This window comes from Meles meles, chromosome 4, assembly GCF_922984935.1.
Source record: "Meles meles chromosome 4, mMelMel3.1 paternal haplotype, whole genome shotgun sequence".
Classification (NCBI taxonomy): domain Eukaryota; kingdom Metazoa; phylum Chordata; class Mammalia; order Carnivora; family Mustelidae; genus Meles; species Meles meles.
The window spans coordinates 147183235-147203344 of NC_060069.1; the positions used below are offsets into that span (position 1 = coordinate 147183235).

General features: G+C 45.7%; 1 protein-coding gene and 1 long non-coding RNA gene across 2 annotated transcripts; one reads left to right on the forward strand and one right to left on the reverse strand.

Annotated features, from left to right (window-relative positions):
* Window positions 1–998: 998 nt before the first annotated feature.
* Window positions 999–10068, reverse strand: ADAMTS1 (ADAM metallopeptidase with thrombospondin type 1 motif 1). Its single transcript, XM_046003171.1, has 9 exons — window positions 9312–10068; window positions 7333–7679; window positions 6826–6958; window positions 6262–6429; window positions 5539–5825; window positions 5134–5320; window positions 4868–5043; window positions 3560–3735; window positions 999–3394 (listed from the first exon to the last, which is right to left on the reverse strand). The coding sequence occupies exons 1-9, from the start codon at window positions 9991–9993 to the stop codon at window positions 2695–2697; spliced, it is 2856 nt and encodes a 951-aa protein (XP_045859127.1). The 5' UTR covers window positions 9994–10068; the 3' UTR covers window positions 999–2694.
* Window positions 10069–11586: 1518 nt separating this feature from the next.
* LOC123940392 lies at window positions 11587–19390 on the forward strand. Its single transcript, XR_006818070.1, has 4 exons — window positions 11587–11724; window positions 12732–12833; window positions 18670–18734; window positions 19263–19390. It is a non-coding gene; the product is annotated as an uncharacterized LOC123940392 (long non-coding RNA).
* The last annotated feature ends 720 nt before the right edge of the window (window positions 19391–20110 follow it).

The following is a 20110-nucleotide window of genomic DNA, read 5'->3' on the forward strand; positions in this document are numbered from 1 at the left end:
CTAAATTGCAGTGGCCAAATTTCATGTGTTTTGTTTGTTTGTTTGTTTGTTTGTTCGTTTTTCTACTTTCTTTGACAGAGGGAGAGAGATCACAAGTAGGCAGAGAGGCAGACAGGCAGAGAGAGAGAGGTGGAAGCAGGCTCCCCGCTGAGCAGAGAGCTCAATGCAGGGCTTCATCCCAGGACCCTGAGACCATGACCTGAGCCAAAGGCAGAGGCTTAACCCACTGAGCCATCCGGTCACCCCGGCCAAATTCCATGTTTAACCGTGTTCTGAGACCAGGACTAGTTTCCAGGGTAAGAAGACTTCCTTGACTTTCACCTTTCAGTTCAGTGGCCAGTAGGTAGGAACAAACCCCACCAGAGACTAACATGGCTGTCCCCTCCCCTGCCCTGCTTTCTGACCTATGCACACAGCTCCTGATCATCTTATATTCAACTGCTCAGGGAAAGAATGCTTTGAGTAATTCTGAGGGCAAATTAAAAATGATCATCTCAACCTGAAATTAGCATGTTATATAGAACTATTTGGGAAAACGAAGGAGGGTGAAAAATGTAACATGGGAGCTGTCTGTGGTTAACCACATAATCCGAGTCTCTGAGTAAATAAGTTATTTCCTGAGAGAAATGTAGTTACTTTGGAAGCAGTCTCAACATTTAGAGTCATTGATGCACCATTTAGTATTTAAATTACAGTGATTTATGCAAGGCCACCCAGAGCACTCCAGGGTTTCTTCAAAACACCTCTTGTTCCTGAAGAGCAAGTGGACCATTTGGATGGTTGGGCTCTCCATGCGGCTCTATCCCCAAATATCATTTCTGAGGTGTCGTTTTCTACTCATGGCTTCAGTGCTGTCACAAGTTTTCCTCACATGATATAATTGAAGAGATACAAATTCAAAATGCACCCAGAATCCCATCTTTTCTCATTTGTGTTATATATCTGAGGTGGGCAAACTACCCACAGAATGAATTTGGCCCAGTTCTTGTAAAATAAAGTTTTATTTACATGCCCATTCATTGATGTATTGTCTATGGCTGTTTTCACGCGACAGCAGCATAGATAAGTAACTGTGACAGAGATGATCTGGCCCGCAAAACCAAAAATATTTATCATCTGGCTCTTCACAGAAAACATTTGCCAGCCATTGGTGTATGTTTAACAAAAATCTGTTCCTGAAGATATAATAGATTTCTTTTTTTGGTAACAATCATATACATTAAGGAAACATAAAATACATTTCATTAGAATGAAACCTTAATTTCTATAGAATTTAAGAAATATATTTAGTCTTCAAACTCAGTATTTGTGTCTCAGATTTCCTTCCCAGGAATTAATTCCCATTAAAAAAAAAATAAACACACACATCCAAAAAGTGTTCTTTTATTATTTCTAGTAACATATATTGTATAAATACTCTATTTTTATATGCCCTTTTACAAAAGCGATATAACTTAAAAGTTTTATCATTAGGAAGAAATGTATAAAAATAAATATGTTATTATAGGCATTTATTACAAACTATAGTCCTTCTTAGAAGGAACACACAAATACTTATAAAGTATGTAGAATTTATAGTAACATATTTTACTATATACATATGGGAAAAAAAAGTCATATTCTCTATCATAGTAGAAGAGCTGAACAGACATTCACCAGGATATGACTGCTGGGCCAGCTGCTGGGGATGGACCTGCTACCCCTCAGTAGCCTCCCCACTGTGAGACAAGTGATCTCCATGTCCCCAAACCCTGGGGATCCCTTTCTCCACACCCCACTCTTATACCGCCATTACATCCTTTTTGTGTGATCACTCAGTCTTTCTTGAGACAGGAACGGTTGTTATTGGTTTTGTTTTGTTTTGTTTTGTTTTTTGACATCTACATTCTTAAAGCAGGCTTACACACAGAGGAAAGGAAAGTAGGAGGTACCGAGCCCATCCTGCCTTCTGGCTTTTCCGAGCATCGGATTCCTTGCTGTTTTAACCCTCATAAACTTCCTGCATTTTTACAGACACGTGGGATTATTTCTTGGTCAAAATGAAATCATGAATAAAGACATAACAAGGGCTCAAGAAAGGAAAGAGTTCATTTGGGTCATTTGAGGTTGTTAAGCATTTCTGTCGTGGTGGACAGTCTTGAACTCTTACCTCTGGGTAGAAAAGACCGCAGGAACATTCTCTGAAATGGTAGCAGCCGTATCAGTGCTGGTTAAAGATGCTATTTGTACCCCTTTTCTCCCTCTGTTGCTAGTGAGGTAAAGTAAGCCCTGTCTGAAGCTAAACAAATCTCTTCTCTCTCCTGCTTTTCATTCCCCAACCCACAATTGAAATATACAAAGTATTCAATCAGTACCACAACACGGGATTGTATACTCCTTAAACTAAGTTGGACAATTGTTTCTATTTTCTTTTTAACTTGTCATAGATGTAACAAAAGGAATAATAATAATGCCCTGGGGCTTTATCATGCTATATCATTGCTCAGAGATTAATAACCCTCATTAACTACCCTATCAGATTTGTAACTGGCAGGATATTCTGACGATCTAACTTCTTTTCTACCTACCTCTACCCTCCCAACTCCTTGACAGGCCTTGTTGCTCACGGGCAAGGTACACTGGACCCCTCCAGCCTTCTTGATGTCAGCACCTCAACCCTTCCACACCTCGTCCCTCCCCCTACATGAACGCTGCTTAACTACATTCTGCCATCGTGCAAAAATCTATGTAATGCTTCGGTTTCTTTAAAGGATCACAGCTCTCGTAAGACAGCACCTCCCCATCATGAGACAGACACTGCAAGGTTCTCTTTTTGTAACCCTTCCCACAAGTCTTGGAACATGGGGACCAATCCCCTAGCTGCCAGTGGGGGCAGGGCAGGTTGGCGCAGGGTCTGGTGCTGGCCGGCTTCACTTCCTTCGCACACTCGGAGGCAGGCTGCCCGTTAATGTCCCGGCACTCCACCAGTCTCCGCTGCCAGCCAGGTCCGCACGACTTGGAGCATTCGCCCCACTCCTCGATGACCCATTCGGAGAAAGTAGGGATGGCGTTGAAAGACTCCTTCTTCTTCTTCACAAAATAGGTGTATTTAATTTTGGGGTGGAAGGCATTGCCCACCGTGAGGACCTGGATGGTTATGGGCTCTTTGAGCGGGCTGAAGCTGCGGATTCGTTCCAGCGAGGCGGAGGACCCGCTGTACCTTAGGACGGTCCCTTTGTAGGAAATGTCTTGCTCTAAGGTGGACAGAGTGAAGTCGCCATTCAGGATGTAGGTGCCATCAGCAGCTTTGATGGCGAGATAGCTCCCATTGTTTCTGGATCCCCGGTGATTCCGTTGTTTCACTTCAATGTTTGTCGCTCCAGCCGGAATTGTGACGATATCGTGATAGCCAGGTCTGCGGGCCAGAAAAAAAACAGATGTAAGAATCTCTCAGTCCCTTGGCTAATTCTCTGAATTAGCTTGAAACCACGCTCGTCAACGGAGCATGAAATTTTTACTAGAGCCGTGAAATTACATGTAAATAATAAGATCTTTGGGAGTATGACGTTTTAAAACTCACTTAGCACTGGTCACGGATCCTGAGGTTTTCTTGCACGTGGATCCATTGCCTCCACAGACGCCACATTTATCAAACTTCTTTTTGGAGTCTATGATGCGATCACAGCCAGCTTTTACACACTGTCCTTGCACGCAGACAGAGGTGGAATCTGGGCTACACGGAGTACCATCCACCACCTGAAGAAGAAGAGAAATATATCTGCATCACAGGTTCACACGGGAAAGAGAGGATGCTCTGATAATTAGGAAAGTTTCTCTCATTGACATCGTCTTCTGATCATCACAATTAAAACAGAACTCAACGCATGTCACGTACTACCCTTCCTCGTGACTTTTTCCCCACAGTAGATGTAGACGTCTGAAAAAATTATAATTTCTTTTTGATTATTTGTTTATTGAGCTATGTCACTTCTAGGTAAGGTCAACAAAAGCAGAGCTTGTGAATGTGTTTACGGTGATCTGCTCCGTGCCTAGAATAATACCCAGCAGTTGCACACACTGAATTAGTCAGTTGTGTGTTGAATCTGCTACTGGGAAGTATTTTCACAGCCTCAGTGATAACAGCACATGATAACCTCAACCAAAATTCATTTCCTTTTCTTTTTTTAACCTCAGAACGAGATTTATCCCCTCAGCAAGAGAGCAAATTGATGCTTCTACAGTTTCAAGGTAAGTCCTCAAACACAAGAGTTATCGATGCTCAGACTTCATTTTAATAAGTCCATTTGCGCATGTTACTGCTAATCACCAGTTACTAGTTTGGTCCATGCCTACATTATTCTCCAAAACCACTGACTGGTTGCCATGCGAATTTATCTAATGATAAAGAACTTTTCTTTGTATATCAGAGGAATAACAAGCAACGATAAGAATCCTGAGTGCTAGATTCAAGCTTTATTCATAACTGAAAGCAACACCACACCCAAAGCAGGCAGCTGCCAATGTATCCAGAAGACAAGGAGATCTAATTTGAAATGGAAGGCGTTAATACATAAACTAATGAAGGGGCGCCTGGGTGGCTCAGTGGTTAAGCCTCTGATTCAGCTCGGGTCATGATCTCAGGGTCCTGGGATCGATCCCCGTATCAGGCTCTCTGCTCAGCAGGGAGCATGCTTCCCCCTCTCTCTGCCTGCCTCTCTACCTACTTGTGATCTCTCTGTCAAATAAATAATTAAAAAATCTTAAAAAAAAAATATATATGTATATATAGAGAGAGAGATAAACTAATGAAACTGCATCAGAGGTTGTGTGAAAAGGTCACAGTTCAAGCCCTTGTTTCTTAGCCAAGAGTATGAATGAAAGGAAGTACCTTGGGCTGCAAAACGAAGAAGAAGCCGATGCCTTTGGCTTGACAGATGAGCTTACACCTGTCCTTGGGGGAGACTCCAGCGTACTTGGGTGTCCACTCCACCGCGGGCCCACTCCCAAAGGAAACTTTAGAAAACTCATTGTGTGCCTCACATTGTTCCTCTCTAAAGGTTTTTCCTAGAAAGAAAAGGATAGAATGACATCATCAGGTTTCAACCCTTACCTGCTGGCTTGCGACCACATGGCTTTCACCCCATTTCTACTCACCATTGTTGTCTGGACAGTCTTCAATGTTACATGACCTATAGCGCACACGCTTGCCTTCACAGTATTTCCCTCCGTTTTTGGGGACGGGGTTGTCACATTCCCTCATTGTGTACTGAACTCCTCCACCACACGTTCTCGAACATTCTCCCCAGGGTCCCCACGGCCCCCAGCTTCCATGAACAGGAGTCTAAATGGGAACACAAGTGGTCAGCATTAGAACTCTCTACAGAGGTCTTTTTAGGAAATAAAAGAGAAAAATAAGAAACAGAGAATCAGCTGTAAAAGCAACCATCAAAGCCACAGGCAGGGATGTTTCTGGTGATACCTGATGCTTTAGTATCACTTTGTTCCTTCCCAGCTGTGAATTTTAAAGGAGTATGCACACGTGGCGATAGGAAAACTCACATGGAAGTGCATCTTGTCCGTCTTGTTCACACACTTGCCGTTGATACACCATCTCCCCTCCCCACAGCTGGTGCCGTCTGCCCAAGGGAAGTGTTTGGTTTGGCACACCAGCAATCCGCCGGAGGTGCCCGTGCACCAGAGGGTCATGCAAGTGCTGGCCGCATCTAGGCAGTGTTTGGACTCCTCCCCAAATGTAAATTGGCACTGCCGGTTGGCATCGTACAAGGTCCCGGGGAGATCCGAGGGGAGCTGGATGGGGCTCTGGGGCTTGTCCATCAAACATTCCCCTGCAAAAGAAATGTCAACTCATATTACAAAACAGGAGATGAAAACACACTGAAGGCAGATCGGTTTCAGAAAATATGTTTCTTAAGACATCATATATAGCAGGGTGACTTGAACACCAGAGCTTCTGGGGAAAATGCCAGAGAGGTTTACAAGATTTGTAAGATTTGTCCTCAAAGGGGTTTCTGCATTAACCGTGATGGGAAGTTATTGCTCTGCTGAAAAATATCAAATTAACGTACATTAGGAGCTACCCGGCCAGAAGAATGATCTGTTATTGGAAATTAAGGCCTAAAAATGTATGCTCTTGACAATGAAGGTAACTTGGAAGGAGGAGAAATAAAAAGAACAACAAAAAAGAGAGAATGAGGTGGTTTAACTAGAACCTTCCATGTGGAAGCTGGAGTACACCTAGAAAGAGTAGCTCAAGCTTCTTACCATGACCATTATCCAGAAATGACGTAATCATGTAGGCACTGCAGGGAGACCAAGGCTGGCTGTGGTTCAGGTTGGAAAGCATTGACGCCATCATGTGGGAATTCTGGTCGATGCCATTAATGCCGGCACACTGCTTTGCATCATCATGGGGCATGTTAAACACGTGGCCTAAGAAGCAATCCAAAACCCACATCAAAAAATAGGCTACTCGCAGCATTTGTTTCCCCCATCGGGGATTCTGTTTGTCTCAAAGTGGGATTTCTAGAAGAAGAAATGTACTTTGGCAACCATCTAGTTTGAACACAACGTGCCTGTCTTTAAAAGGTGCAAACAAATATGCAAGTTTCCAAAGGTCCAGAGCTCCTTCTATGTTATTTTGAATCCAAATAAGGCTGGTCCTTGTTTAGAATAGTGGGGGAAAAAATACTTCCTGCAGTTTCTAGAAAGCTCCGGAACCTAAATTAGCAATAAATCTGCCAACACTCCCCCCCTTCAGTGAGCACACGATTTATCCATTTGAAAACTCGTGTAGCAGACTCCACTCCTAGTGTGAAATGGACTCACCTAGTTCATGAGCTGTGGTGAAGGCAGCTTGCAAGCCATCATCTTCTATGACTGAGCAGCTTCGGCTGGGGTCACATATAGTTCCAACATCAGCCATCCCAAGAGTGTCACAGGTCTGGGCCCCACACAGATCCTAAAAGGAAGAGAGGTGGATCCTGACTCATGGGGACAGAGAGTGCCAACCTTTTGGCAGGGACCTAAGTTTTTGGCAACATGTATCTCCACATTTGTGTGGGAGCATTTATGTTTTCTGCTGCTGAGCTGTGCTTTGGGGACCACTGTGGGTGACTTTAACTAAGATTTTTCTGTGATGCTATTCAAATAGGACTATGAGACTTGAGATATTAAAATTAAGGAAGACCTAAATAAGGGGGACCAGCCTAGCTAATTTAAAAACAAACAAAAAAAGTAAGTGCAAAAACACTGGGGAAACGCCTTGAACACATTTGCTTGTGACAAAGCAGACTCCGTAGAGGACAGTCCTAATCCGCAGGGTCCTGCTCCTACCTGTCTGGTGAAGAGAATCGCTGTGTCATAGTGCTCTCCATCCCGGTCACTGGGTGGGTTGTGCTGCTTTTGCCAGTTGCAGAAGTTCCGTAAGGTGAGGGCCGCGTTGGAGGTCACTTCCGGCCCCTTCTGTTCCTCGTAGATGACCAGGACCTTCACTACGACCAGGCTCACTGAATTCCGAATGCTGGGGTGTTTGTACAGCCTGGCTGCCACGGAGAACAGGGTCAGGAGGTAGTGCTTCAGGCCACTGCCGTGAAACTCTGCCATTGACTGGTCGGCCACCAGCATAGTTTCCACATAGCGGTGGCTGGACACAAATCGCTTCTTTCTTATGCTTCCAGTTCCTGTGAAGAGACAAAAAAGATTGTTTGCTCAGGGACAGTCTTGCCAAGAATAGAGACCTTCCCAGAGTATATAAGGAAAGCCTAACCTGTCAAAGCAAATAAGACAAAAATAAGCCCAGAACAACAATAACAAAAATATTTGCATCTCTTTTCACTGAAAGTGCTATTTTTAAAGTTTTTTTCCCTGTATTATTTTTTTCTTTCTCCTTTACTAGAAATAAAAAAGCCACGTGAGTCACTGAGGCTTCGGACTTTTTTTTTTTTTTTGTAAGCAGGATTTCTTTTGTCCTCCTTGAAATCCTATAAGCTGACCAAGGCAGTGTGCACATCACCCTCCACAGCTGTAGTAAAAACTTGGAGCAAGGGCAGCAGGCAGAGCCCCTGAGTCACTCTTTCACAGGCCAGTACTCAAATCCTGAATGAGATCATCCGACTGCACGTGGAAGGCCCAGGGCAGGGCTGGGGCCTCTGCCAAGGGGCCGGGCCTGGAGGAATCTCGGCCTGCTCTGCTCTCTCATTCCAGGGGTCCCTGGGGATGCTCCGCTCTTGCCAAATCCGGGCACAAGGACCACACACTCTTCCCAGCAGCCTATTGCCCTACTCCCACTGCCCCAGGGAACTAAGTTCCTGCCTTGAGCCCTGGGTCCACGTTTGATTATTCAGAAAAGAGCCCTTTGACTCTCTACTGAAAACCAGCCCCCAGGGAAGTCTGAAACTGGACGCTGACCGGGTACTGGCTTCAAGGAGCTGATGTCCAGGGGAAAAGATGAAAATTCGAAAACAAGACACGTGAGAAAGTTAAGGACGAAAAGAGGCACCCAAGTGCTAGGATGAAGAGCACAGGGCAGTGATCACCGCGCACAACTCAAAGAGCGAGGGTGAGGCGTTGCAGGAAGGATCGGCAGTGACTAACAGGGCTTGAGAGCAGGATTTTGGCCGCGAGAGGGAGCGCAAACTGGGAGGCCGAGTGGGAGGCGCGGAGAGGCGGGGCCAGCTGGGCAAAGACCTCCCAAGCAGGTTCTGCAGAGGGGCCCCGCCGCCGCCAGCCGGTCGGGGTCAGCCTCTTAAGGGGGAAGAGGGAGAAGGCGGAGGCCAGCGGAACCGAGATTCTAGCGCAGCTGTGCAGGCTCGCGGGCTGCGCTCCGCGAGGTCGCCGTCGCTCCTCCGCCCCCCATCTCCGCCCTCCTCTGGGCGCAGGGTACGCGCACTGGCACTTAGACTAAGCGCAAAGTTGCAAGCCGACCCAAGAACACATGTACCGGCGTTAAAAAGAAACTAGCAGGACGGAAATAAGTCACACGCGCTCACACTAGACTAAGGTGGAAGGAGTACTAGGTTATCAACTCTTCCCTCCCCTGTCGAAACGCTGCGCCTTAGCAGAAAATCGTCGATTTGTCTGTCCTCCCTTGACCATTCATTATTCGGGCAAACGGGATTCTGTTCTAGCAAGGATGGGATTAGTTCACCAACCCAAACCTCAAACCACATTCCTCTACAGTAGGCCTCCATCCGGTCCGCAGACGTCGGTTCCTGCCTGCGAACAGTTTACCCTCCGCACGCGCCGCCCAGAGACGGCAGGGAAAGTGGGATGAATGGAGAGACAAGTGAGAGCAACTCCTCGGGGATCGATACCTGTCGGCTGTCCCGCCTGCTGCGGCGACGGGTCCCGCCGCGGCCACTGCGCTCCGGCGTCCTCGCCCGCCGGCCCCTCTCCCCTCCCAAGCCGGGTCTCGTCGTCAGTGACCCCGCACTTGGCGCCGCCGCCGCCCCGCCGCCTCCGCCGCAGGAGATGGAACTGGAGCCGCTCCGGCGGCTCCTCCCCGGCGGCGGCGGCGGCAGCTGGGGCGAGACGCACGGCGGCGGCGACCGGTGCGGGCTGGATGAAGTACTCCTCGCCCTGCAGGTAGAAGGCGCCGCGCACGCCCTCGCAGAGGCTGAGAGCCGCGGCCGAGCCGGAGTCGCCGTTCACCGTGCCGGAGTAGAAGCAGTGCGCCAGGTCGCCGGCGGCGTCCGGACCGAGCGCGTCGGGCCCGGGCCTGCGCCCCACGGTCTGCACTGTGAAACCCGGCGCCAGGAAGCCGCGGTCGGGCTGCAACTCCAGGTGCAGCTGCCGGCCGAAGGCGTCCAGGCGAAGGTGCGTGGTGGTGTGTCCCGGCGCGCGCTCCAAGGCGGGCTGCACCAACTCCTCGTCTTCCTCTGCGGGGCGCCCGTGCGCGCCCGGCAGAAGCAGCAGAGTCGTAGCCGCCGCGAGCAGTAGCAACGCGGACGCAGACTGTGAGCCCCGAGGCCGCCGCGCTGGCTCCGCGTTCCCCATGTCGCTGCCTCTTGTGCGCCTTCGAAACCCTGCGGGGACCGGTCGCTGCACCCGAGCCCCGGGAGGCACCGCGCGCCGCAGTGCACCCAGCGAGGGGACTATTGTTCGGATCGGGAGCACGGAGCCTCGCTGGCCTCGCTCTGGGATGTTAACAATTACTGTTACTCTTTGAAAGTGCGCGCAGAGCTGGCCGCGTACAGGACTCCGGAGTCACTGGGAAAGAGGAGCTGCAGTTCTGCGGGAGCGCGGGAAGTTTTTCTTCTGGCGCAGAGTTGGAGGCACCTCGCAGCAGGGGCTGGATGGGAGGCTGCTGCAGAGACTAGAAGTGCCCTGGAACGCCTCCGGGGCAGGGGGCAACGGGCAACGCGAGGATCGGTGCCTGGAGCCCCTCTTCGGTCTCCGCCTTGGCCGTAGGGCTGCTGGCTTTGCGCAAGACTCGGTCCTTTCGGCCCTACTCTGCGCCCGGCTTTGCAGTGGCCCCTGGCGTGGAGCCGCTCTCCAGCGAGTGCGAGAACCAGGCAGCCCGGGCAGCCCTTTTATAGTCTTGACTGCGTCTCCACCTCCCTCCCCCTTCTCTCTCCCTCTTGGCCTCCTTTCCATCCCAAAGACACCGCCCCCAAACTCAGTCGGTGCTAAACCGCGCTCAGCGCCGCGGGCCCGGGCGGGGGAGGGGACGGCCTCCGTGGTGGCAGGGCGCCAAGGCCTCGTCAATCTGGGGGCGGAAGACGCAGGAGGGGCGCTGTGACCAGCACTTTATGCGTCTGGGGCTGATGCGGGGAGAAGGTACTCCCTTCCACTGCTCCTTCTTCTTCGTGGGCTTCCCGGACCACCCTCCCTTCTCGCCGCCCCAGTGCGGGAGCGCAGTTCGCGCGCTGGGCTGCAGTTCCCAGAAGGGACGGTGAGGGTGGAGAGCTGAGTCCCTTCTCCAATATTTCCCTGCCGGGGGCGGGGGGGGGGGGCACTATGCCTCTTGCCGTTGTCACCCCCTCCCGCAGCCCCTTACTCCCTACTTTGTGAGATGAGCCTTCCCAGAAAAATGCCTCACCCCACCTCTCCATGTCGCTAGCTTGCCTCGGCCGGTTTGTGCAGCTTGCTCGCTCTTCGCCCCAACAGTTCTGGGGGAAAGCTTGTATGGTCAGTGCCTCCCTAGAAAGCATGCCTAGGTCTGGGGGTCACTTCCCAGGCTCTAGGTTTCAAAATGCGTTCTCGTTGACCTTTACCTCCACCCGCCTTATCGCCTGACTTAAAGACTTCTCTTTGGGGACCAGGCTCGTGCTTCCGGAATAGGTGATCTGGAACGCGTTTTAATTCCCTAGAGCATAGGGAGGGACTTGCGCTTTCCCTTGTTCATTCCAGAAATAATCAACTCCCGCCCAGTCTGCCTTCTTCTACCTAATAGCTGCCGCAGAACGTAGGCCAGGCTGGCAGAAACGTGAAGGAACCCCATTTTTCCACCCAGGGACCAGCGGGATCGCTGAGGCTAGAAAGTGTGCAGTGGGGAAATTGGAAGGTTGGCTTCCTTCCCTGACCCCTCCCTCCTCTTCCCACCAGGAAGGGGAAAGTCCGCATCCGCATTCTGAAAGCGAGCAAAGATGAGCCTTTCCACCTCTTAGGTCCCTAAGAAAAAGCTGAGCCGCTCTTCCATCGAAAAAGAGGGAGGGAGGGGCTCAGTGACACAGAGGAAGGAAATGTTTCATAATGCTTCCACAGGCGGAAAACCAGGGGACAATGGTGAGAGCGGCCGCCTCAGTTCGGGACAGACCGGTATCCCTTTCGCGCGGGCTCCCTCTTCCTTGCCCGGTGTCCTGTCTCGCCGCTCCCGCCCCTCCATTTGCACCAAGTTTTGTGTCAGCCCTTTTCCTCTGTCCTCCCCAGACCTCCCCAACTCCATTCTGCCCCAGCCAGAAGCGCCCCTCCAGTCCTTCCACACGCCCCTCTTACAACTTTTGCTTTCAGAATGCTTTCCAACTTCCTCTCCTGTCAGAGTTCTAGATTGCCTGCTGGAAAACACAAACACAAAAGTCTTGCTTGCCTCTCTTTAGGAGAGATCCAATGGGAAAGAATGGCACCGAGAAGCACACAGGCTTCACACTTGCTAAGGCAGTAACCAGGGGCCCCACCCGCTGAGGGATGGATACATTCTTGAATGCAATTTTCTCTGGCTAAGGACAGTGTCATGGTTAAATGCTGAATGATCAACCCGGGAATGATGTTTTAATACATTTTAATGGCAGCTTAAAGGGTGTCTATGACCAGTGTCCCCCTTGTCTTTGCTGGTCCACGTTTCCCACCATCTAGCTAACATTTTAACACTGTGTTTCTGCCCACCTCCTTTCACCTAGCCTCCCTTCCCAGCCCACTTACTCCGCTTCCTTTGTCCTTCAAATTTCATATCAGCCTACACTCGTGAATGGCCTCATTCATTTCTACAAAGTCCAACCTAAGTTTCTGTTCATCTTGGAAATAAGCAATTCACTTCCCTGTGCTTCCAAGTGTCACTTCCTACGCAAACAGCCCTGCTTCTCCAGGTTTGGTTTCTAGACTTTGTTCTTCCTCCTCTTCTCCTTTTCCTCCTGCCCCTCTTCCCCCTCCTCCTCCTCCTCCTTCCTCTTCTTCCTCCTCCTTTTCCTCTTCTTCCTTCTCCTCCTTCTTCTTCATTTTTACATTTCTCTCCTCTTAGTTTTTAAACGTGCCGCCTTTTAATGATCTCAATTCATTTGTTCTTTCATTTTACCTAGAAAGAAGATAAGATACTTGGGAGAACATTTGAGGAAACAAATCACTTCCCACTTACAAGATATTGACTATGGAATCATGAAAACACGATGGCAAAGCCATCAGTAAGTTTTCAAACCCCTTGCTTAGAGGAGGGTTCTGGAAACAATAGATGGTGACCAGAAGGTAGTGATCAGACTGGTTTTGAGATGAAGGTGGTCTGGGGGCTGAAAGACATACCAGAGCAGTAAGGTTTAATGGGGACTCACTTGAATGGGGACAGGATGGGAAATTCAGAAAACCAGCAGAAAAAATGCATAGTTTTCAAAATAAAAAATCATGTAATACATTCCCAACTTTGAACTCTCCTATGTAAAATTTAGCTTTTATATTAGAGTAAGTTGGGCCTTTAGTCTCTTTCTGCCTCCAGTGTGGTTCTTATGGGAAGTTTGTTTAATTCAAGGCATACATTTCTAATCTTGAATGGTTTACTTCAAATCCGTTATAATTTTTGCAGATTTCATGTTGTATATACAAACAGAGCTGAAAAAACAGAGAACTAATGGCAAAAGAATGGCCAGGAACATGGCTTTTTTATTCACTGGGTTTCTCTCCAGATTTCTGTTCTTTTGCATAATGACTCCAATCTGTTGTGCACCTGTAGTTCTGGGAAATGATTCTTTTTTAATCACTTCAACAGAGGCATGGATGTAGAAGTTGCCAATTACTAAGCTTGAAAAAGTCCATCCACGCTCAGTAGAACATTTAATCTACTTGCTTCTTTGTGTTTAAGGACCAGCACTCTGTTCATGTCACACACACTTTGTGGTGTGACATGAATATGTACATATATTTATAAGCAAAATTGTGAACTGAAAAACATACTTTACTAGAGAAGAAACAAGACCAAAGGAATCAAATTTGCACATGGTGCTCGTAAAAGTGACATGTGATATTGGTTCCTTGTTAGCCAGTTTTGTACTCCCACTGACAAAAAGTTTGCTTCTTGATTGGAACGTGTACGCGATGCTCACATGCTGAATTCACCCCTACCATATTTCTGGTTTTCTCGTCATAGAATACATATGTGCTTAGGGAAGCGTAGATCTCGATACACGTGAATTTCTAGGCCTTAACCAGTTTTTATTAGTAGCAGAGATGACCTAATAAAAGTTAAAATATTTGACATAAAAATATTTTTACAATTAATAGTTTGGCCTTTTAAAAGCATCTGTGTCCTCTATTAACAGAGAAAAGAAAAAGTTTCGTACATTTTAAAGTACAAGAAATAAAGTTATTCATTCTTATTTATACTTTACATGTTTGTGTTTCATATATTTATATACTACAGACACAATACTCAATTCATAATTCTCTAGAAGTCTATACCAAATTAAGTATTCAAATGGCCATGAAATGAAGGAATCTGGTAAAATACATGAGCTATTAGCATTGTTTTACTGTAAACATTGTCTATGGAAACGAGGTACATATTTCATAAACATGCAATGCTCTTCATATTTTCAAACCGGAGGATTTACCAATTAGAAAAAGAAAACTGTTTAACAATAGTGGTTTTGGGGGGAAACATACGGCTCAAAGTCATACTGGACCAGTGGACATTATTTTATTATAAATGAGAAAGTAGATAGAAAACATTTATGTTCAGCCAGTTACATACCCAGAAATACAAATATTGAGAAAAAATAGAAAAATTGTTGTAAATTGCATTTGGACTTAAAATAGCTATGACCTCAAAGTTAGGCATTTGCAAGAACCGAAGAGTAAGATCTGTCTAATCCACTCCCCTTGTTGGACAGATGTGGAATTGAGCCTCACAGAGGTTAAGTGACTTGCCTGAGATGTAGCCATCTCAAATAACTCTGGCTCATACTTTTTCATCAAATGCCTTTGGGAATTTTAACCAATTAATTGCTTTGGTAAGTAAGTATGTTGTCAGATCTGTCATTACTGTTGTTTCCAGTGATTAAGTTTTATTTAAAATTCTGACTAGGAACTTTCTGGCAACACGAAATTTCCACCTTAAAAACTCCACGGCCTTCAGTACTTCTTTTTTTGTCCACGAGGTGGCAACATTCTACAACAAATGATATTCAAGCTGTTTTTCCAAAGAGTTCAAGGCTGGAACTTAAAGTTTTAACACCTTTGCAATCTTATTTGATGCATTTCCACCCAATTTCCTCTTGCCTTTTGGTATCATGGAAAATGCCTTTTAAATATTGTAACTCTAAGTATAGTTAATAAAACTTAAAACAGTAATAAAATGCCTTAGCCAACTCCTTAATCATGTAGCTTTATTAGTCTAAACCAAAAATCAATTAAGCTTAAAAAAAAAAAAAAGGAAACTACGTCTCATACGATAATACTGTGGATAACTTCCATTTGAGGCTTTTTGCAATTCAAATAAAAAATCATAGACATGGCAGCTTACAAAGACAAAAAAATCATTCATCAAACAAAATTTATTATTAAGTGCCTAAGTATGATTAGTATACATTTATACCTGACTATCAAGGCTAAAGTTACTTACTTGCTAAACTTACTCTCTTAGTTTAGAGATTTTCCTTGGCAACAAAAAAGAACTTCAAGCACAAAATTCTTTTTTTTTTTTTAAAGCGCAAAATTCTAAGAAGACGAGAAAATGTTCTACCGCCAGGTGGTGACAAACCATAAAATTTTAAATCACTCCTAAGGGCCAGTACTTCGTGCAAATGTTTGACCACCTCAAATACAAGTGACTTCCAAATGTCACACGAAATTAAAATTGTATTGAGGATGTTTTATTACTTAAAATTAATTAATATTAGCATAGTATCTCTAGTTTAATAAATTCTGGAATTAGAAGTGGACAATTTTAGTCAGCAGGAGGCACATGAGACCACAGAATAAGAAATTTAAACTATTCTCACCTAGCTTATAATTTATTGATCAGCTCAATGAAATAGAAGCTTTTTTGTTTTGTCTTGTTTTGGTTTTCATCTCCCCCCCCTCCCAAGCTATTTAACAGAGACTGGAAAATCAATTGTCCAGATATTTTGGAAGTAATTTTTGAGATTCCAAAGAGCAAATTTGAAGATTTCTAAGCTTCCTTCCTATAAGAAGGATTTACGACTTACCAATGCTCATTTGTATTTTGTTGATTACCAATGACCTGATTATGAAGTTCTGTGGTTTATTGACAATTCACCATTGCCATGGCAATGAGTAGCTCACAATTCGAATTAATTCGAAGTCCTAGGATTGTTGCCTACCTCCCATTCTCCTGGCCCTTATTCTGAGCCCTCAACTCTGGCCATTGCTGCTCTAAACACTTCTGGGCAGGTGTAACCTGGTGGTATTTCCCAGCTGCACCCTATGCCCTGGCAGTTTCTCATCTGGAGCTTGTCTGAGCTGCAGAAGGATGGTTTTACCATGCCTCTGGGTCTCAGCAGTTAATGGTCTTAGCTGCAACATGCTTCAGTGCTTGAGTCTCCGCTTGACATGAGTGACTCCATCTTGCTCTCCGTAGTCCTCTTCTTTTCCCTGGAGACAGTATAAAGGTCCATTGTCCATGTGTCTTCAGAGGGTCCTGATAGAACCAAGTTCCAGGTGTCCCTAATGCACCCTTGCATTGGCTTTGTCCCTTCTCCATCTTATTCTTGCTTGTCTCCTTCTCCTGCTTCCTAAGCTAGCTTACTTGCTTGCTCCTTGCCCTTCTGACCTCCTCAAAGACTACATGCCCTCAAGCTCTTTCCTGAGGCTGCTTTCTGGGCTCCACTGAATGTCAACTCATGTCAAACTGTGAGTATCTGAAGCTGCGGTAAGTGGACTGCTCCCCGATGGGACAGCTGCTGTTGGTGGGGTGGCGTCGCCTGCGCCAGGCAGTGGCATTCTAATGGCAAAGACTCTTGCCTTGGTCTGAGGGGGCAGATCTTTGCAGCTGGGCTTTTAGAGAGAATGAGGAAAAGAGTAATTAAGAAGAGCATGTGGTTGGATGGCTTTTGACCATTGCTTCAGAGCAGGGTTTGGCCAATTATAGCCTGTGGGCCTGCCACCTATTTTTGTAAATAAAATATTCCTGGAAGGAAGCCACAGTCCTTTGTTTAGGTGTTGTTTCTGCCTGCATTTGCATGACAAGGTGGAGTTGAACAAGTGCAAAAGGGGCCATGTGGCCCACAAGCCCCAAATCTTCACTATTTGGTCCCTTACCAAAAAAAGCATGGTAACCCCTGCTTTAGAAGCCTTGAAAATGTTTTTTGAGAAGAGATATTGTTTTTCTGATTCTTAAGTTTAAGGCATGTGCTGAGTCATCCTTATCTCCCGCAGCCAGAGGGCAGATGCTGCTGAAAATCTGAAAATGCCTCATCCTAAGTTGCCTCATGCCAAAGTCTGGGTCCTAATAGAAAAATGTGGGGCCCTGAGACACGAGATGGAGACCTAAGATGGAGCCTGAGAATCTCCACATTCTCCTGAGCCCTCCAGATTGTCAGAGCCAGGTATCGCCTCTTTGACACCACAGAGCAGCCTCTTGTCACCAAGAGACCCTGAAGTTCTCAGCAGGGGCAAGTTCAGCCCTTCTCCGAAAGGATGCCTGCCTTCCTTAACGTCTGCCCCATCGCCTGCATTTCTAGTCTCTTCTTTCCTAGAGAAATTTTTTGAAGAAACAATGGTCATACAAATTATGGTCCCCCAATTTTTTCTAAAACCTAAGAGTGGAAACAATGTTAGTCAAAAGCACTGCAATAATAATGGCAATACTGGGCGCCTGGGTGGCTCAGTGGGTTAAAGCCTCTGCCTTCAGCTCAGGTCATGATCTCAGGGTCCTGGGATCGAGTCCCGCATCGGGCTCTCTGCTCAGCAGGGAGCCTGCTTCCCTTTCTCTCTCTCTCTGCCTGCCTCTCTGTCTACTTGTGATCTCTCTCTGTCGGGTAGATAAATAAAATTTAAAAAAAATCCTATTAAAAAATAATGGCAATACTATCAAACTATATTTGGTTAAGACACTTATAAGACAATTTGGTTATATGTATAACATTATGGAAGAGTTTGTCGTACCGTTGTGAAAATTTCCCCATCATGCACAAAAAGTGCAGTGAAAATGCAGAACTGTATTATTTTAAGGTGAATGTGTGGCCTATTGAAGTATATGCAATTAGCTAACAAGAAATTCTGGGGGTCTAGAAGTGATAGCCAAAAACAGATTAGTCCCACCTGCTCTCTGAGAATTGGTGGTGGTTGTCCACAGTGGCTTACTATCCAGGGGATGGGTCTCGTCTGGTGCCTGTCTGAGATTTCTAAGCTAGGCTAATAGTAATGATTCTAGGAAACTTTGTCTTTGTCCATCAGATCTAGGGAGATTGGGCTAGGAGAACACCGATGGTGGGTGGGTGTGTGTGTGTGTGTGTGTAGAAAAGTGACCCCAACTCTTTTTTTTCTTTTTAGAGGTGGGGGAGGGGCAGAGGGAGAGGAAGAGAGAATTTTAAGCAGGCTGCACATCCAGTATAGAGTCTCATGCCGGGGCTTGATCTCACCATCCTGAAATCATGACCTGAGCTGAAATCAAAGAGTTGGAAGCTTAACCCACTGAGCCATGCAGGTACCCCTGGTTAACTCCTATTCCATTTCTAAAGCCCTGTTTTCTGAGCAGGGGCTGCCTGCTGTTCCTTGAGAAGGTGTGCCTTTTTTTTTTTTTTTTCATGTCGTTCCTCAATTAAGAGCTCCAGTATGCTAAAAATAAATAAGTAAATAAATAAAAAATAAATAAAACAAAACAAAAATCTAGGCAGGGGAAGAGAGCCAGTTGTGAATGACATTGTATCAGAATTCACATTTTCTTGGGTTTTCCCATGACAATAATGTGTGGTATTTCTTTAGTGTTCACTGTGCCCTGTATATTTTACATATTTAAGCTCATTAATCCTCACAGGTAATTTCATTGTTCTTATTATCTTTGCTTCACAGATGCAAAGGCAGCAAAAGTGAAGGGATTTGGCCAAGCTCACACAGCCAATGACTGAAAGAGTCAGGTAATCTGTTCTTTCAACCTTTAATACCATCAAGCACAATATGTAGACAACTCTAGTTAAAACTTGTTAAGGGAGGTGAGTGTATAGAAGAAAGAGGACTGGGCAGGAGTCAGGACAACTGATTTCCAATGTGCAACCACCTGCTCAATGACCTTAGTCATAGACTCTCGGGAACTTAGCTTCTAAATCTGTGAAATGGGCAGGTTGGATAGTGCCAGATCCACTATTCTATAATTTAAAGGCAATTTTAGCACTTAGAATGATAGTAGGTATCCAAATTGCTGTGTATGTGTTTAATGGAATAGCTCTGCTGTGCAAGCAATTTATTATATGCTGTGTCCTCGATGAGGTAATTATTCAGTAATTTTAGGTCAATGACATCTTGACATAATTAGAATGTTGTTCATATGAGAAAATCAGACCTGCTTTTTCTTTTTCTATGAAACCACTGTGGGCTAATGGTATTTTTGTCACCAGTGTGAAGACACAATGAATTAAGACATTGAAAAAGATGATTTTGTCTTACAGAATTAAACCTATAAAAGAACTGCAGGATATGATGGCCTAGAGGGATGTAGCTTCCAAAGGACTCAATGCTACGTCTTGTAGATTCTATGACCTGGTTGAAAAGTAACATATATGTATATGTGCATCACGTAAGTATAAATATAAATATTATGTATGGATGTGTATATATATTTATATATCAGAAAGAAAAAGTAGATTCCAAATTTCCATATTGTATCCCAGAGTCAGGAAATACAAAGTCTTCAGTTTTATGGTTTTATAACTTTAAAATAAGCACACTGGACTCTGAGTAGGTAAATGTAATGTTTTCTGGAATCCATCCACACCACCCTCATCTCTAACACATATTGAATACTCAGGTACAGAGACTGAGCCATGTTACTACAGCTCTGCCAAAAAGCCCTTCCTAATTTTATTTTATTTTTTTTATTATTTTTTTAAAGATTTATTTATTGATTGATTGATTGATTTATTGATTTATTTGACAGACAGAGATCACAAGTAGGCAGAGAGGCAGGCAGAGAGAGAGGGGGAAGCCGGCTCCCGGCCAAGCAAGGAGCCCAATGTAGGGCTCAATCCCAGGACCCTGGGATCATGACCTGAGCAGAAGACAGAGGCTTTAATGCATGAACTGACGTTCATCCAAACTCAAGGCAACTGCATAGCTATATATACGTCTCATTTGAAATTAGAAATCAAATCAAAAGAAGTAGGTGAAACCCAAAAGAACGTTGCGAGAGAGCTGTAGAGACACACCTGTTAGGCACAAGTGCCCGGGTCAGGCAAGCTGACTGGGTGATGCCGAAACATACTACAGAGAGGGAGAAGGCACAAGTCAAGTGGTTGTT